General features: G+C 45.4%; 2 protein-coding genes and 1 pseudogene across 2 annotated transcripts; all 3 read left to right on the top strand.

Moving 5' to 3' along the window:
- The first annotated feature begins 849 nt into the window (after positions 1-849).
- Positions 850-1563, top strand: LOC140220338 (uncharacterized; annotated as a pseudogene).
- Positions 1564-6861: 5298 nt separating this feature from the next.
- Positions 6862-16075, top strand: LOC117866401 (putative disease resistance protein RGA3). The gene is given in 4 exon segments (XM_072295771.1): positions 6862-8054; positions 11206-13578; positions 13727-15314; positions 15463-16075. Coding segments are annotated over 2 exon segments (3147 nt in total). The 5' UTR covers positions 6862-6968; the 3' UTR covers positions 13267-13578; positions 13727-15314; positions 15463-16075.
- LOC140220337 (uncharacterized) lies at positions 14099-15196 on the top strand. The gene has a single exon (XM_072290357.1). It carries the CDS (start codon positions 14099-14101, stop codon positions 15194-15196), a length of 1098 nt encoding a protein of 365 aa, XP_072146458.1.
- Positions 16076-16539: the final 464 nt, after the last annotated feature.

The raw sequence follows: 16539 nt of genomic DNA, 5'->3' as shown, positions 1-16539 counted from the left end.
GGTCGCTCAACGTCAATATTTGTTTCTGGAAGGGGTTGTAGTTCTTAGCTCGACCATGGGGATTTTGTGGTGCATTAAAAATAATATCTCAGTGATGCCATAGGATGTACTGGATAATCGCATCACTGAGAATATCGATCCTCTAATCAGTAGGGATATCTATCTCGCACGACTCATCCAACACCGTAATAACTTGCACACAGGCATATTCTGGCAGGGTGCCCTTGGAAACACGTGACTCGTTACTGCCATGCCGGTTGCAAAATCTTGAAACTTATTTTGTTTTCTTTTGTAATTTATAACCAACGTGCATGGTGTATCCACTTGTATGTCGTCAATGGGATACCTTAGTTTTGCCACCGCGGCCTCCGCCTGAGCCCCTTCCCCGATTGTTCGGATATCCTCCATCCCGACTCATCACCGTTGAGAGCAGGCGATCGCCGTCACCAGGCTAGACAAGTGGTGCTAGAATGAAGCTATGTGTCGAAGAAAACCCTAGGCGGCAATGCAGTCCACCAGAAGTGAACCCACGTCGAGGGATTCAGGCTGCTGGTTCGAGGCCTGTTCGGCCCTGCAACTGAATCGGTGGCACCGAAGACGAGGTTGAAATGGGGCCCACAAGGCCCACGCAATCACCTCGAGAGTTTGAAATGGGGATCACCGCCCGTCTGGGATCTCAAGATCCCGGAACCGACCAAGATGATCCGGATACAGGAGCAATGGCTCCGCAGCGTTCGTCGCCGGCAAACTCGAGCTGTGTTTCCTTCACTGGCGTTTCTGTGTTCGTGAGTGTGAGTGCTAGCTAGGGGCTCTGCCAACATTTGGTATTCACAGCCAAGGTGATCTAAGATGTCGTCCCTTGGGCCGAAGAAGCCGCACATCGACCTTGGCGACGACGACGGCTCTAGCAGCTCACTGCATCCTGTCGCGGTGGCGAGTGCCACCACTATCGAGTTGCCGCTGCTGACCAAGATCAATTACCATGAGTGGTCTTTGGTTATGTAGGTTTCCCTAGAGGTGATGGAGCTCTGGGATGCCGTGGAGGCGGTATGCAAGGAGCGCGCCAAGGATCAAGGGGCGTTGGCTGCCACCTTGCGCGCGGTGCCGTCGGAGATGAAGGCCGGGCTCGCAGTGAAGAAGTCGGCGAAAGAAGCGTGGGACGCCGTGAAGAAGATGAGGGTCGGCGATGATCGTGTGAAGTCCGCAAGCGTGCAACGTCTCTTGAAGGAGTTCAAGAACATCGCATTCCACGATGGGGAGTCCGTCGACGACTTTGCGATGCGCATCAACGGGCTTGTCGCCAGCCTGCGCGAACTTGGCAAACCGATGGAGGACAGCCGCGTGGTGAAGAAGATCCTGCGCGTGGTCCCGAAGAAGATGAAGCAGGTCACCGTGGCGATCGAGATGTTTACGGACTTTGACAAGACGTCCGTGGAGGAGGTCGTCGACCGGCTGCGTGTAGCGGAGGATGCCGACGTTGAAGAAGTTGCGGACGGTGTCAGGCGGCTATACCTCACTGAGGAGCAGTGGGAAGCGCGTCGCCATCAGCGTGGCGGCATGTAGCGGGTGCGTGACGGAGAAGGAGCATGGCGTGGCAGCGGCGAGAGACGTGGTGGCCAGAACGACAACCACAGTGACGACAATGACGACGACGGTCGCAGCAGCATGAGCTCGGGGAGTAGGCGTGGCGGGAGCCGCTACCGAGGGCGATGCTATGAGTGCGGTGAGCGCGGACACATGGCGAGGGACTGCCCCCGGAAGAAGAAGGAGAGGGCGCTGCTCACCGACGTCGACGAGGAGCCGGCGCTGCTGTGATGACGAGTTGCACCGTGTCGTGTTTAGGGGGAGATTGTTAGGAATAAAGACGCCATGGTATGTTTCTGGCGCGTGTGTCCGAGTCGCGTAGAGTGTCCAGGTCCTGTACGTGTATATGTCACGTACAGGAGTCCATTTGTTGTACGTGTGTGCCAACACCGGAACCTTGCCGGCGATTGGCTAACCTTCCTTCCCTAGCTGCCACCTCCTTATTCCATCTCCGGCGGACCATGATCCATTCAGATGCGTCGAAGTTGTCCAGCAAGAAGGTTGTCGGCGTCAGCGGCACTGTCTTCGTCGTCCTCGGCTTCACTGCAGAAGGCGGAGAAGGAAAAGTACTTACCGAATGATCGACAATGATCGAAGCGAGTTGTCGCTGCAGCAGCTTCTTCCTCTCTTTCTTTTCCAGAGATTTCGTCGATGGCGACATCAAGTCGCAGTCTACCGGTGATGGCGTCCCACACAGGTAGGAGAAAGACCGTGGTGATCCCTCCTGCGAGCTAGACACAGACGCCGGCGTCGAGGAAACATCATCCTCATCGGAGATCAGCGAGATCGGCCAGAATCGCCCGCTGAGCCCCCCCAACGTCTCTCCGCAAGATGCTCCCATCAATCCAGCTGATTCTTATACACGGCCAACTGACGCAACAGGGAGTTGCATGCTAAGCAGTTCAGCGTAGGTGGTGAGTTCTCAACTCTGATATGGTTTATGGAAGAACACTGTCACGGTGTCACCTAGCCGGTTGGAAGCCAACCTCTTACTAGGGACAGCAATGGCCCTGTCCGGCCACTGTTTCGTAGAGTAAAGTGGTCATGTCCCTCCTGGTCTTTCATGCTCCTTTGCAATAATGGGAGGCAAACATCAACACCTTTTTCATGGAGAACGGGACCCAAAGCTTCAACGTATACTCTCCCAAAATCTGTAGACATGCACTGGATGCTATATTTTTTTCTAAGTTGCAAGATCCGCCCTTGGTCACTGATAAACAAAAGTTTCTAAATCCTGATCTTCGCTGGTTTGCACAGCTTCTTCCACCGGATGCTTTTCACCGAAGTTATTTGAGCTTCTGTACCACCAAAGTGAACTCTCAGGTAAATAACATGGAAGTGGCAGAAAAACAAATGAGAAATAGAATATGCTTGTGTGCAAGCATTACCGTGAGACACTTGTTGAGACAGCAGCCCTCTACAATAGCGGATGCAGCTTTCTCCGCACCTAATACAACCGCTTTTCCAAACCTGCAAAAGTGTATCACATCAATAACAAGACATAGTATATATACAGTATGAAACAGATGCTGAGAAAAGCTACTTCTGCTATACACTTCAAATGTATAGCAGAAGTGAGTGGAATGCTGTTTTGACAAGTCCTGCATAGTCAGTAGCTGGACTGCCTGAGCAACTGGATAACCAGATGCACGATGTGGTCCGCTCCTTTGCTGAGTACATGGCAAGAGAAGAATCTGCGGTGGTGGTCGACGACAAGCAGGCAGGTACGTACTTGTGGTGGTGGTGGCAGCGGCATGCTTTGATTCGTCGCCTCTCCGTAGGACAGACCGTATCAGCAGTCGAATGGGCTATTCTGCATAGGCAAAAGTCACTTAGGACATTATTAACTAAACTAGTAGCCATGCCTTGTGAGTGGTAGGAGTGGGAGTACAGCCATGCCTTGTCTCGAGAGACTCTAGATATAAAGAACTGCAAGCTGCGCTGTTTTCCACCAGGGCTTGCCAGCATCAAGAGGCCAGTCCCGAGATCTACGATGACTGTGTCCCGAGACTGTCAAAAGACCTGCCGCAATAAACAATGAGAAATTAAAATTATAAGCTATGGAGTTAAAATTAAAACAACGCGAGCTATATTAACGCATTGTTTCTTACCTCTCTACGTACTAACACACAACGGCGCTCGAGATCTAGGACGGTGTGCAGAGACTGTCTACAAAGCACTGACGAGCTTGTTATAGTTTACATAGTGCATGTGACTTTTCCTGCGATTCCAGGGCTAGGACAGGACGGGCGTGCAAATAAATACACTACAAAGGAGAAGTCATTCATTAGGCATGTCAAACTACACTCACTAAAAAGTAAAAACATACGAGTGATGGAGGGATCATCCGGAGAAATAACAATGAGAAATTAATATTATAAGCTATGGAGTTTGCTGCTCCTCTCTAGACCTAAACATTAAACAACGTAACGCGAGCTAATAACGCATTGCTTACGGCCATGGACTTGATCTGCAGCAGTTATATCATTTGATTATTCTGCTTCTAGGTACTAACACACAACGGCAACTTGCTACTTCTGGATCTAGTCCTATAAGGGAGTGGCTTCCTTTCTAGTGAACTCGCCCTCCATCGCGTATGCATTTCTCGCCACTGCATTCTTATACCTACGCCTACGGTACGTTGAGGTGAGCACACTCCTTCCATGTATGGATGGATCGATCGATGTTTATGACAACATCCACGGCTTGATCGGTCTGGTCAACCATATCAGCAAACACAAATTAACCGTTTGTATATTCTTCAACAATAAATTAGTTCATATGTATATTCTTCAAAAATCAATCCATGTGTATATACTTTAAAAAATTAGACTAAGTATTTCAATTCATATGATTATACTTCGAAAATCATTCCATGTGTATATACTTAGAGAAATTAGATCAAGTATTTCAATTCATATGCTTATACTTCAAAAACCATTCCACGTGTATATACTTAGAAAAATCCGATTAAGTATTTCAATCCATTTGCTTGTACTTCAAAAATCCAATCCAAGTGTATATACTTAGAAAAATTAGATTAAGTATTTCAATTCATTTGCTTGTATTTCAAAAAAGTTTCAATTGTTGAAAAAATTTAGATTAAGTATTTCTAATTCATTTGCCAATGACACAGATGATGACAAGGATGTGAAGACTTGTCAATACAGAAATTTTCAGGGCAATACAAGAACAATTATGTGGATTTCTTCTAGAGGAGGTCACAAATCCTTCAAGGGAGTTTTACCATGACAGATCTCCGCTAGTGCACAAACAGGCCAGGGGTTAAGAATAGTAAATATGATATGTGTATGCACGATATGTATATATATATATAATATTATCTCAAATATTATATATATTACAGATAAATAGAACTTTACATATATTAGTGTACTAGTATACATAAAGGAAATAAATACAAAATACGAATATACAATTAAGGAATACAAAATAAGGAAAAAAAAATATTAGTACCGGTTGGGGATACCAATCGGTACTAATGAGCCTCCCCCCGCGTGGTGTGGGAAGCCTTTTAGTACCGATTGATGTCCCTAACCGGTACTAAAGGGTACCCCCTCTAGTACCGATTGGTCAGTACTGGTTGGGTAACCGGTACTAGTGATTATTTCTCCAGTAGTGATAGGAGGACTGTTAAGCACGAAATATCCAAGCGAGAGTGAGCGGAAGGCTGTGCTGAACAATCCTGCATGGTCGGTAGATGGACTGCCTCAGGAGCCGGACAACCGGCTGTACTTGAAGCACTGCTTTTTGTATTCCCAAAAGGTACAAGTATTCCACGGGGTTTAATCACTGGCATGTGGATTAGTGAAGGGTTTATTCAACCTCCAGAGAGAAACGGTAGTTCACATAATGATGACCGTTTAGAAAACGTAGCAAGGGAGTACTACATGCAGGGACCTTCCACGATGTTGTTCGCTCCTTTGTTGAATATATGGCAGTAGAAGAAATGCCGGTTGTTAGGGATGAACAAGCTGCTGATAGTGGTAGTGGTCAGTTCCAGCGGTGGTGGGTTGACGACAAGCAGGCAGCTACTTGTGTTGGTGGTGGCAGCGGCATGCTTGTTCGTCGCCTCTCCGTAGGACATACCGTATCAGCAGTAGAATTGAATGGGCTATTCTGCAAAGGCAAAAGTCACTTAGGACATTATTAACTAAACTAGTAGCCATGCCTTTTGAGTGGTAGGAGTGCGAGTACAGCCATGCCTTGTCTCGAGAGACTCTACATAAAGAACTGCAAGGGCTCGCCAGCATCAAGACGATTGTGTCCCGAGACTGTCAAAAGACCGGCCGCAATAAACAATGAGAAATTAAAATTATAAGCTATGGAGTTAAAATTAAAACAACTCGAGCTATATTAACGCATTGTTGCACTCTCTACGTACTAACACACAACGGCGCTCGAGATCTACGACGGTGTGCAGAGACTGTCTACAAAGCACTGACGAGCTTGTTATAGTTTACCGCCATTGCCCTTGTCTGTTATATGATAATATAAGAAAATTTATGATGTCAACTAAGTATCATTAGATTCTTCATCAATTATATTTTCATAGTATACCTATTTGATGTCATAAATCTTTATAATTTTTCTCTATAATTTTGATCAAACTTGAGATGCTTTGACTCTCCAAGATTCTTAAAATAACTTATAATTTGGAATGGAGGGAGTAGTACTGATTGCTAGATCATGGGCGGGAGCTCATATTTTCTTAGCTTATCGATCTTGTCCTCAAACTCGTCAGCCTCCGCCAGCTGGTTGGCATCAAGCCATTGGATATATGTCCGAGCATGCTCCAACCTGTATACTAAGAACATACGAACATGGTGGTACGAATTGCACGTGACGCCGCTCGAGATCTACGGCGTTGTGCTGAGACTTTTTTGTGGGAGCTGGGACAAGCCGCGCGTGCAAATAAATACACTACAAAGGACAAGTCATTCATTGGGCATACTAAACATACGAGTGGTGACTCGTATGAATAGCATGTGATACCACTCGAGATCTACGACGACTGTCAAAAGACCAGCCGCAATAAACAATGACAAATGAAAATTATAAGGACCCGTATGGAGTTTGCTGCCATGGACCCGTGATCTGCAGCAAATAGTACTAAGACGCAACGGCAACTTGCTACTCCTGGATCTAGTAGTCCTATATAGGGAGGGAGTGGCTTCCTTCTTAGTGAACTCGCCCTCCATCGCGGACACATTTCTCGCCACTGCATTCTTCCACTGACTACGTTGAGGTGAGCACACTCCTTCCATCGATCGATGTAGGGGTAGGAGTACGAATAGTAGCTAACGTACCTATGCTTATGGATGCATGGTTATACTACTACTAGCAGGCACTACGCTCCAGCCATGGCGGCCGTCCTGGATGCCATGGCACCCTATGTGCTGAAGCTCATCACGGACATGGCTGAAGAGGAGGTCTCCATGCTACGAGGAGTCTCCGGCGAGATCACCAGGCTGGAGGACAATATGAAAGGCATCAGAGCCTTCCTCGAGGATGCAGAGAGGAGGCGCCTTACCGACCAGAGTGTGCAGAGATGGGTGAGGAAGCTCAAGGACGCCATGTACGACGCCACCGACATCATAGACGAGTGCCAACTCGAGGCGGCTGACAAGCAGAGGGGGTCTACTGAAGACGGCAGCACTGTGAAGAAGAAGGTGTCAACGGGTTGCTTCCAGCCGTTGCTCTTCTGCCTGCGGAATCCCGTGTTCGCCCACAAGATAGGCAGCCGCATCAAGGAGCTGAACCAGCGGCTGGATGACATCCACAAGGAGGCCGACAGGTTCAAGTTCAGTATCAACCTCGGTTCCAACCTGGAGCCGAGGAAGCTAACTGATGCTGAAAGGTCTATGTAGAAGACGACATCCGAGTTTGATGAGTCAGCCATTGTTGGGGAGAAGGTCGAGCAGGATACAAGAGAGCTTGCACAGTTACTTATCACCGGTGGCCTCCACGATATCAAGGTGGTGTCCATCGTGGGCACAGGTGGCATGGGAAAGACCACCCTTGCCCAGAAGATCTTCAACGAGGTAACCATCCAAGAGCACTTCAAAGTGAAGGTATGGCTCAGCATCACCCAACACTTCAACGAGATTGAGCTGCTCAAGACAGCAATCGAGCATGCTGGTGGAGTCCATGGAGGGACGCAAGACAAGACGCTCCTCACAAGGACCCTCACCAAGACCCTTTCCACGGGCAGGTTCCTCCTGGTCTTGGATGATGTATGGTGTAACCAAGCATGGAGTCATGTTCTTAGTGTCCCAGTAAAAAATGCAAGCCAGAAGCAACAGGGGAACTGGGTCCTAATCACTACAAGATCAGAAGACCTGGCCCAACGGATGGGAGCCTCCTTCTACCAACACCGTGTCAGCCCACTGAATGAAGAGGACGCTTGGTCCCTGCTCACCAAACAGCTGCCGCCATCTCCTAATCAGGTGAACAGTCAGTTAAACATACAGTTTAAACCCCACGTACTTTGGTCTGTGCGCTTAAATCCTTCTTACTGATAATCTGGAGTTTGATATTCTTTTCTTATTATAAAAGGACGCATGCACGCCACACTGACAAGGATTTGCTTGTGCGATAATTTATGGGTACTTGAATTTGAACTCTAATAAATGAAATCATACACCCACACCTCCACCGCCACATGCTTTTTCTCAAACTAGAATTTGATTAGGTGAAGAATACACAACTCTTCTAGAGAATCTTTTATTTGGCACAAGAGGAGTCTTCCGTACATGGACTATTAGAATGTGACTGGTTCAAATAAAATGAAATACCAAATCCCTAAACATTTTCTGTGCACCTAATTCAATGTGGTCATGAAACATCCATCTCTCTAAATCTATTAATAGTTTTGGAGAAATCATTATTAAGATTTTAAAAAACTATTTAGCAATCCATTCTCTTGCACGGGTTAGTAATTTTGCGCTGGTGGGTGCTTGCCCGCCAGCACAAGCAGTTCTGTGCTGGCGAGTGTCTTTAGTCGCCCACCAAGACAGATGTTGTGATGGTGGTATGGTTACAATAGCCGTCAACATAATGCTTTTTGTGTTGGCTGGTGCTTATTAAAGGGGCTGTGACACCCTATAGCTCAGGAGGGGGGAGGGGTGTGAACTGGGTGTTCTAAAAACTAAGACTCCAAGTACATATAAAATTATATTTCAATTTCTATCTAGATGTGCACTATGTTTTTCTATGTGTTGCTATCTCAACCGCAAAAGAGTTTTGCACTGTAGATTCTAATCCTATGACTAGACATGGCAATTCTAGCAAAGTTAAACACAGAAAGTAAAGTGAACTAAAAAATGTGGAAGGTGAAGGGGTAGAGAATGCAAACTGTCTGCACGGTGACATGATAATTTTTACCGAGGTATCGGAAAGCAAAGCTTTCCACTAGTCCTCATTGTTGGAAACCCTCTCAAGGGATTGCCCACGCAAGGGTATAAGCTCCTCCATCAAGTAACTCCATAGGAAACCTGATGTGGGCCTTCCCCACGCGCAAGTGGATCTCCGCTTAGCCTCTCTTGAATCCTCTTTGCCGGCCTTCACATGGTAGAGCTTTGGCCAAGGGCTTCTCCTTCCTTTCACATGCACCGGCAGCCACTCCCCAAAATGTGGTTGGAGGGTCTCACAAGACTTACAAGCTCCGGATTTACAATTCTTGGTGTGCACAAGCACCGATAACAAAGAGGTATGCAAACCTTATCTGACTCTAGGCTAATCCCTAAAGCAATGCGCTAATAGGACTAAGCTAGCACTAATCCAGACATAAGTCTTATGCTGATTGTGTTAATAACCATGTTTAAAATTACTTAAAACCATGGAAACTTACAAATCACCTTGAAAAATTCAATAACAAAACCTCCACCTAGTATTTGGTATGTTTGGAGCTTTTTCTGAGCTCCTCTCGAACAGGCTCCAAATGGAAGGTTGGATGGGAAAAAAGCTGCCCGCGAGCATATTTGGGCGGCATCTGTGTTGGTGGGCCATCTAACCGTCCGCCAGCACAAATGCACCTCCATCTGTGCTGGCAGGTGCATGCGGGCTAGCCTTTGGTATCTTTGTGCTGGTGGGTGCTAATCCTACCCACCAGCACATTAATTTTCGTGTGCGAGCACAAATCATTTTTGGCATAGTGATTGATTCTCTTTGCGCTCTCTCTGTGTCTGTCTCTCTCTCTGTAACATAATACCTATGTAAATACTCTGTAACCATTGCATTATTGCTAGCCTCCTGGTGCTGATTATTCTATATGCTGTTTATATTATTGCTAATCCATCGAAATTAAACTGATATGCTCGCTGCTTCCTACATGCATGTGTTTACATGGTCTCCGTAATGGCATGCTCTATGCACATATACTTTGCGTTGCTTTGAATACTATCAATAATGGATGACATGAGTATTTATTAAAAATTATACGTATATGGGGAGTACTTTGTTATTTTCTTCATAATGGCAGATGCACGTGGTTTAGATGTAGACATAAGGGTTTACTTTAGATTTTTATTATAATTAAAGGTGGCCAATATAGACCAAAATTTAGGGGTTGATTTACATTATTTATAACATACTTTCTCCATCCCGAAATACCAGGCATCCTAGAGATTTTAGAACATATTAGCAGGAGTAGCAAAAGACGCATCTACCCTTGAGTTAATGGTAGTTGCAAATAACAAGGAACTTATTTTTGTCATAATCCACCAACCAGTCACCCTTATCTTGTCAATTATAGAAAGAATTAAATGACCATCATCCAAATGTACCTACAATAATGCCTTGTATTTGAGGATAAATTTTGAACACTTGGATGCCTTGTATTACAGGATAGAGGGATTAGATGGATAATTTAGTTGTATATTTACTGTGTATTATTTTTTAAAGTCACTGAGCTGGGTAATTAATGAGCAAGATTGGATTTACTTTAGATTTTTTCCATAATAATAAAGGTGGGTAATTTTTTTAGAAAAAACATGGCTGTTTTTGTCAATGATGACGAGAGCCTACATAATTAATGGCATGATGTTTCCTTTTTTATAAAAATTATAGGATTTATATTTTTTTCTAGCACATACATAGAAGCTAAAAAAATTGTATACTTAGTAAGAAACGTGTAACATGTATGCAGAAATGGTCCTTGTGGCACCGTACGTACTTACAGTTTGCATAGCTCAATTAGAGTGCACTTCAGATGTAAAAGCACAAACAATTTTTATTTCCTTAAATTGAATGTAATAATTAAGGAAAGCAGAACCCTATTGGTTTCTAAACTTGACTTATGGAATTGAAAGCTATTGGTTTTGACAAAAGCAGAACCATGCTACTACTAAAAACATACAGAACCAAGCTACTACTAAAAACATACCAATCATTGACGTGCATTTGAAAGACATCCAACACCAAATAGAACCTTAGCATATTGGCTATCTGATTATTCTTCCTGAGTAGAGAGTGAAACGAATTCATATTAGTCGTTAATTAAAAATCGTAACCATGGGATCTTGCAATTAAACTTCATGTTAATTTAAATAAAAATGCACTCACACAAGCATGGAACTCATTTGTCTGGATTGTTGACAGGTAACTGGAATTGATTACCTAAGAGATGTCGGGATGAAAATTGTCAGAAAGTGTGATGGCTTACCGCTTGCTGTCAAAGTGATGGGAGGATTGCTAAGCACAAGGTCCAGAAGTGAGCGTGAGTGGGAGGCTGTTTTGGACCATCATGCATGGTCAGTAGTTGGATTGCCTAAGGAGCTGGACAGCCGAATCTATTTGAGTTATGAGGATTTGTCTTCCCAGCAGAAGCAGTGCTTCCTTTACTGTTCACTTTTCCCAAAAGGTACACATATTTTGTGGCGTCATGTTATTCCCATGTGGATTAGTGAGGGATTCATCCAACCTCACGCGAACAGAAGTAGTTCAGATGATGACCAACTAGAAGAAATAGCAACCGAGTACTACAAGGAGTTAATCAGAAGGAATCTTATAGAATGCAATCCTTTCAATCAATACATGTGCACAATGCATGATGTGGTCCACTCCTTTGCTGAATTTATTGCAAGAGAAGAGTCGCTTGTGGTGCAGGACATGCAAGTTACCAGTGGTAGTAATGATATTCTTGTTCGTCACTTGTCCATAGGACCAACCAGTTTGGTATCTGGATTGGCTGCTCTACAAAAACAGTCAGTAAGAACATTATTTATAAATTCCAAGATCGACTTTGAGCTGAATAGTTTCTCTATGCTAAGGGTATTGTCTATACATGGTGGAGATTGTGATTGGTTGCTTGATTCCCTGTGTCAGTTGAGGCACCTAAGATACTTGGGATTAGAGGGAACAAATATATCTAGGCTGCCAGACAATATCAACAATATGAAGTTCCTACAACATATTGTGCTTCAAGGCTCTGTACTTTTCGAGAATCTTCCTAGAACCATTATACAAATGGTGCATCTCAGAACTCTTAACATGTATCAGTATCAGTCCAATGGCAATATGGTAATACCCAAGGAGTTTGGTCGGTTACAAAATCTAAGGACACTTGATGGGTTCCAGGTACACATGGACATGGATGGGGGCTGGTGCAGCTTGGAAGAGATAGGGCCTCTTTCTAAGCTTAAGAGGCTTGGTTTACATGGTCTCGAGGATGTATCTGCCAGCTCGTTGGCTGAAACGGCCAAGATTAGCAGCAAGGAGCACCTTGAGTACATGCACTTACGATGGAGTAGTAGTGGATTCATGGAATTGAGGGATGAGATCAAGAAGCAACAGCAGCAGGAAGTAGTGGAAGAGGTATTGGAGAAGCTCTGCCCACCACCCCGCATTGACCATTTACATATTCAAGGATACTTTGGTCGCACGCTACCAAATTGGATGATGGTAGTGGAAGCATGTGCCTTTAAAAGCCTTAGCATTTTGTGCCTGCTGTACTTGCCTTGCTGCACCAAACTCCCTGACGGTTTGCGTCGGCTCCCTAGTCTGAAAACGTTAGCCATTATGGATGCACCAGCCATCAAGAGCATCGGGTCCGAATTCCAGGCATCATCCTCTTCCTCAACTGTGGGTGGAGGCGTCACTGAATCTACATCAGCAGCTTTTCCTAATCTGACACATCTTGGTCTGGAAGGCTTGTGCGAATGGGAGGAGTGGGAGTGGGAGGAGCAGACTGTGGATGTGACTGCAGGCTCCATGGCCATGCACGCTCTCGAGCGTCTGGAGATCGTAAAATGCAAGCTGAGCTGTTTACCACCGGGGCTTGCCAACAACAAGAGGCATGCTCTAAGAGAGCTGCAACTGAGCGAGCTGAGCAACCTGACATCTGTGGAGAACTTCCCTTCTGTTGTGGAACTTGACGTGTTCGACTGCCCCAAGCTCAAGAGGATTAGCGGCCTCTCCAGGTTGCACAAGATTAGGATCGTCCGTTGCCCGAAGCTGGAGGTGTTGCAAGGTGTCCCTGTACTCGACAGCATGTGGCTGCGTGACGCCACCATGGAGACACTTCCTGGATATCTGCAAGCTGTACACCCAAGGTTTCTCGACCTAGGTTGCAGCAGGAAGCTATACGAATCACCAGGTAGCTCCGAGTGGAGCAAGATCAGCCATATCGGAAAACACGATATTGGCTGCTTCGAAGATTGAGATGCAAGTTCGCCGGAATATTCACATGGAGTTGGGAGTACTTGACGGCTGGATAGAAACAATTTGCATTCTTTCCCTGTTGCTTGTACGAACAGGGAAGGGAGAGCTGCCGAATATGAAGCCCAGAATGGGCGAAAAAAACAAAAAGAAAAAAAACAACAACAAGGAGCTGCATGGTTCCATTATTTCAGGTAGCTCCTCCGAGTGTGAGAAGATAAGCCATATCACCAAAGTTGTCATCAACTACATCCAAGATTTCAGATGAAGATTGAAGACTGCACGTCTTGATGGAAAGATAGCCTATGCGTTCAGGTAACTCGCATTATTCTTTCTCTATGCCGAAAGTTGATTCTAGATTCACAACTGTTGTTTGTACTCCTATTCCTTATCTGTATCCACAGTAATCTCCTTGCATCGTTGCATCAATTACTGATGAGTCAAATATTTGTGCCGTCAACAGGGAGGAAAGCTATCATTTGACCAGGCACAGATGCAGACGGGCATCGTATTGTGAAAGAGAGTGTTGTCAGTTGTGTTACATGGTGGAGATTGTGATAGGTTGCTTGATTCCCTGTGTCAGTTGAGGCACCTAAGATACTTGGGATTAGAGGGAACAAATATATCTAGGCTGCCAGACAATATCAACAATATGAAGTTCCTACAACATATTGTGCTTCAAGACTCTGTACATTTGGAGAATCTTCCTAGAACCATTATACAAATGGTGCATCTCAGAACTCTTAACATGTATCAGTCCAATGGCAATATGGTAATACCCAAGGAGTTTGGTCGGTTACAAAATCTAAGGACACTTGATGGGTTCCAGGTACACATGGACATGGATGGGGGCTGGTGCAGCTTGGAAGAGATAGGGCCTCTTTCTAAGCTTAGGAGGCTTACTTTACATGGTCTCGAGGATGTATCTGCCAGCTCGTTGGCTGAAACGGCCAGGATTAGCAGCAAGGAGCACCTTGAGTACTTGGAATTACATTGGAGTAGCAGTGGATGCATGGAATTGAGGGATGAGATCGAGAAGCAACAGCAGCAGGAAGTAGTGGAAGAGGTATTGGAGAAGCTCTGCCCACCACCCCGCATTCACGAGTTACATATTAAAGGATACTTTGGTCGCACGCTACCAAATTGGATGATGGTAGTGGAAGCATGTGCCTGTAAAAGCCTTAGCATTTTGTGCCTGGCGTACTTGCCTTGCTGCACCAAACTCGCTGACGGTTTGTGTCGGCTCCCTAGTCTGGAAAGGTTAGTCATTGCAGATGCACCAGCCATCAAGAGCATCGGGTCCGAATTCCAGGCATCATCCTCTTCCTCAACTGTGGATGGAGGCGTCACTGAATCTACATCAGCAGCTTTTCCTAATCTGAAATATCTTTCTCTGGTTGGCTTGTGCGAATGGGAGGACTGGGAGTGGGAGGAGCAGACTGTGGATGTGACTGCAGGCGCCATGGCCATGCACGCTCTCGAGCGTCTGGAGATCATGAAAGGCAAGCTGAGCTGTTTACCACCGGGGCTTGCCAACAACAAGAGGCATGCTCTAAGAGAGCTGAACCTGGTCGAGCTGAGCAACCTGACATCTGTGGAGAACTTCCCTTCTATTGTGGAACTTATCGTGTGCGACTGCCCCAAGCTCAAGAGGATTAGCGGCCTCTCCAGGTTGCACAAGATTGGGATCGGCCGTTGCCCGAGTGTGGAGGTGTTGCAAGGTGTCCCATCACTTCACAGCATAGAGCTGGAGGACGGCACCATAGAGAGACTTCCCGGATACCTACCATGTGTGAATCCAAAGTTTCTCAAGTTGACTTGCAGCAAGGAGCTGCATGGTTCCATTATTTCAGGTAGCTCCTCCGAGTGGGAGAAGATAAGCCATATCACCAAGGTTGTCATCTACGACATCGAAGATTCAGATGAAGGTTGAAGACCGAATATTCCCAGTGTGCAGCGTCAGATGACCTCCGAATGTGCAGCGTCGCATGAATATTCAGATGAAGATTGAAGACTGCACGTCTTGATGGAAAGATAGCCTATGCGTTCAGGTAACTCGCATTATTCTTTCTCTATGCCAAAAGTTGATTCTAGATTCACAACTGTTGTTTGTACTCCTATTCCTTATCTGTATCCACAGTAATCTCCTTGCATCGTTGCATCAATTACTGATGAGTCAAATATTTGTGCCGTCAACAGGGAGGAAAGCTATCGTTTGACCAGGCACAGATGCAGACGGGCATCGTATTGTGAAAGAGAGTGTTGTCAGTTGTGTTACAGCCGGATCGTCTGACGAGCAGACAGGCACAACTGCAAACATTGTTACGCACTGGCTATCCCTGCTTTCGGCTTTGGGCCCCTCGGAGCCTTAAAGCATCTACATGTGTCATAATCTCTTATCGTTTTCTATACTTTTTAGAGCCCCTCGGAGCCTTAAGTTTGATTTATTCATGATAATTAGTTTGTTAATCTACAAGAGTCAATTAAGTATAGCAAAGTACTGAATGTTTTGAAGTGACATTATCTTGGGAGAGTTGTTTTGGAGTTGCATATCACCATTTTACAATTGAAATATGGCTAGAACTCCTGTACAAATTTCAAAGATTTTCACCTAACTTGTTGATAGTTAGATATGTTCATTTTATCGGGCAAGGTACCACTATGCGTGTTGTATCATCGATAGCAAGAAGGGCGCGTTTGCAGGAGCTTTGACCGGCTCCGGCTCTTCCTAACATGCGCACTGTTGCGTTAGAGGAGTCGAAGGAGCTACAATTTGTGGCTCTATCGACTCCTCCAACGTCTGTAAGGGGGAGGAGGAGGAGAGAGGAAATCAGCTCCTATAAACAGTATCGCTACAATACATGAACAATAACATATCAGGTGGAGCCGGAGCTAATTGAAGCTCCACCAAACTTGCCTGAAACGGCAGCACGTTTGTTCTACATTGCAGCTTTGCCAGAGAGGCCAGAAATATATATATATATATATACATATATATATATATATATATATATATATATATATATATATATATATATATATGAGAAGCCATCAGAGCGCCTCCCAACGCCCGCTGACGCAGGGCGCACTCCTCCTTGACGAACCGCGCCACCTGTAGTGGTTGCTCGGATTTCTGTTTCGTTTGTTACTTCCAAACGTTCCAAGCCATGTACAGAAGGACTATCTTACTGTTACTTAATTGGAGGCTTCTTTTGAAGCCTCCAGGTGAAGCCACTTAGGATTCCTAGGTAGACACTCCAGAAAAAGAAAGAAATT

The sequence above is a fragment of the Setaria viridis genome, chromosome 8 (assembly GCF_005286985.2).
Source record: "Setaria viridis chromosome 8, Setaria_viridis_v4.0, whole genome shotgun sequence".
In the NCBI taxonomy this organism is placed as follows: domain Eukaryota; kingdom Viridiplantae; phylum Streptophyta; class Magnoliopsida; order Poales; family Poaceae; genus Setaria; species Setaria viridis.
This window is presented reverse-complemented; position numbering and strand designations above follow the sequence as displayed.

Coding starts and splice junctions, on each gene's coding strand:
- LOC140220337 (XM_072290357.1), top strand. CDS start 14,099: ATGGACATGGATGGGGGCTGGTGCAGCTTGGAAGAGATAGGGCCTCTT.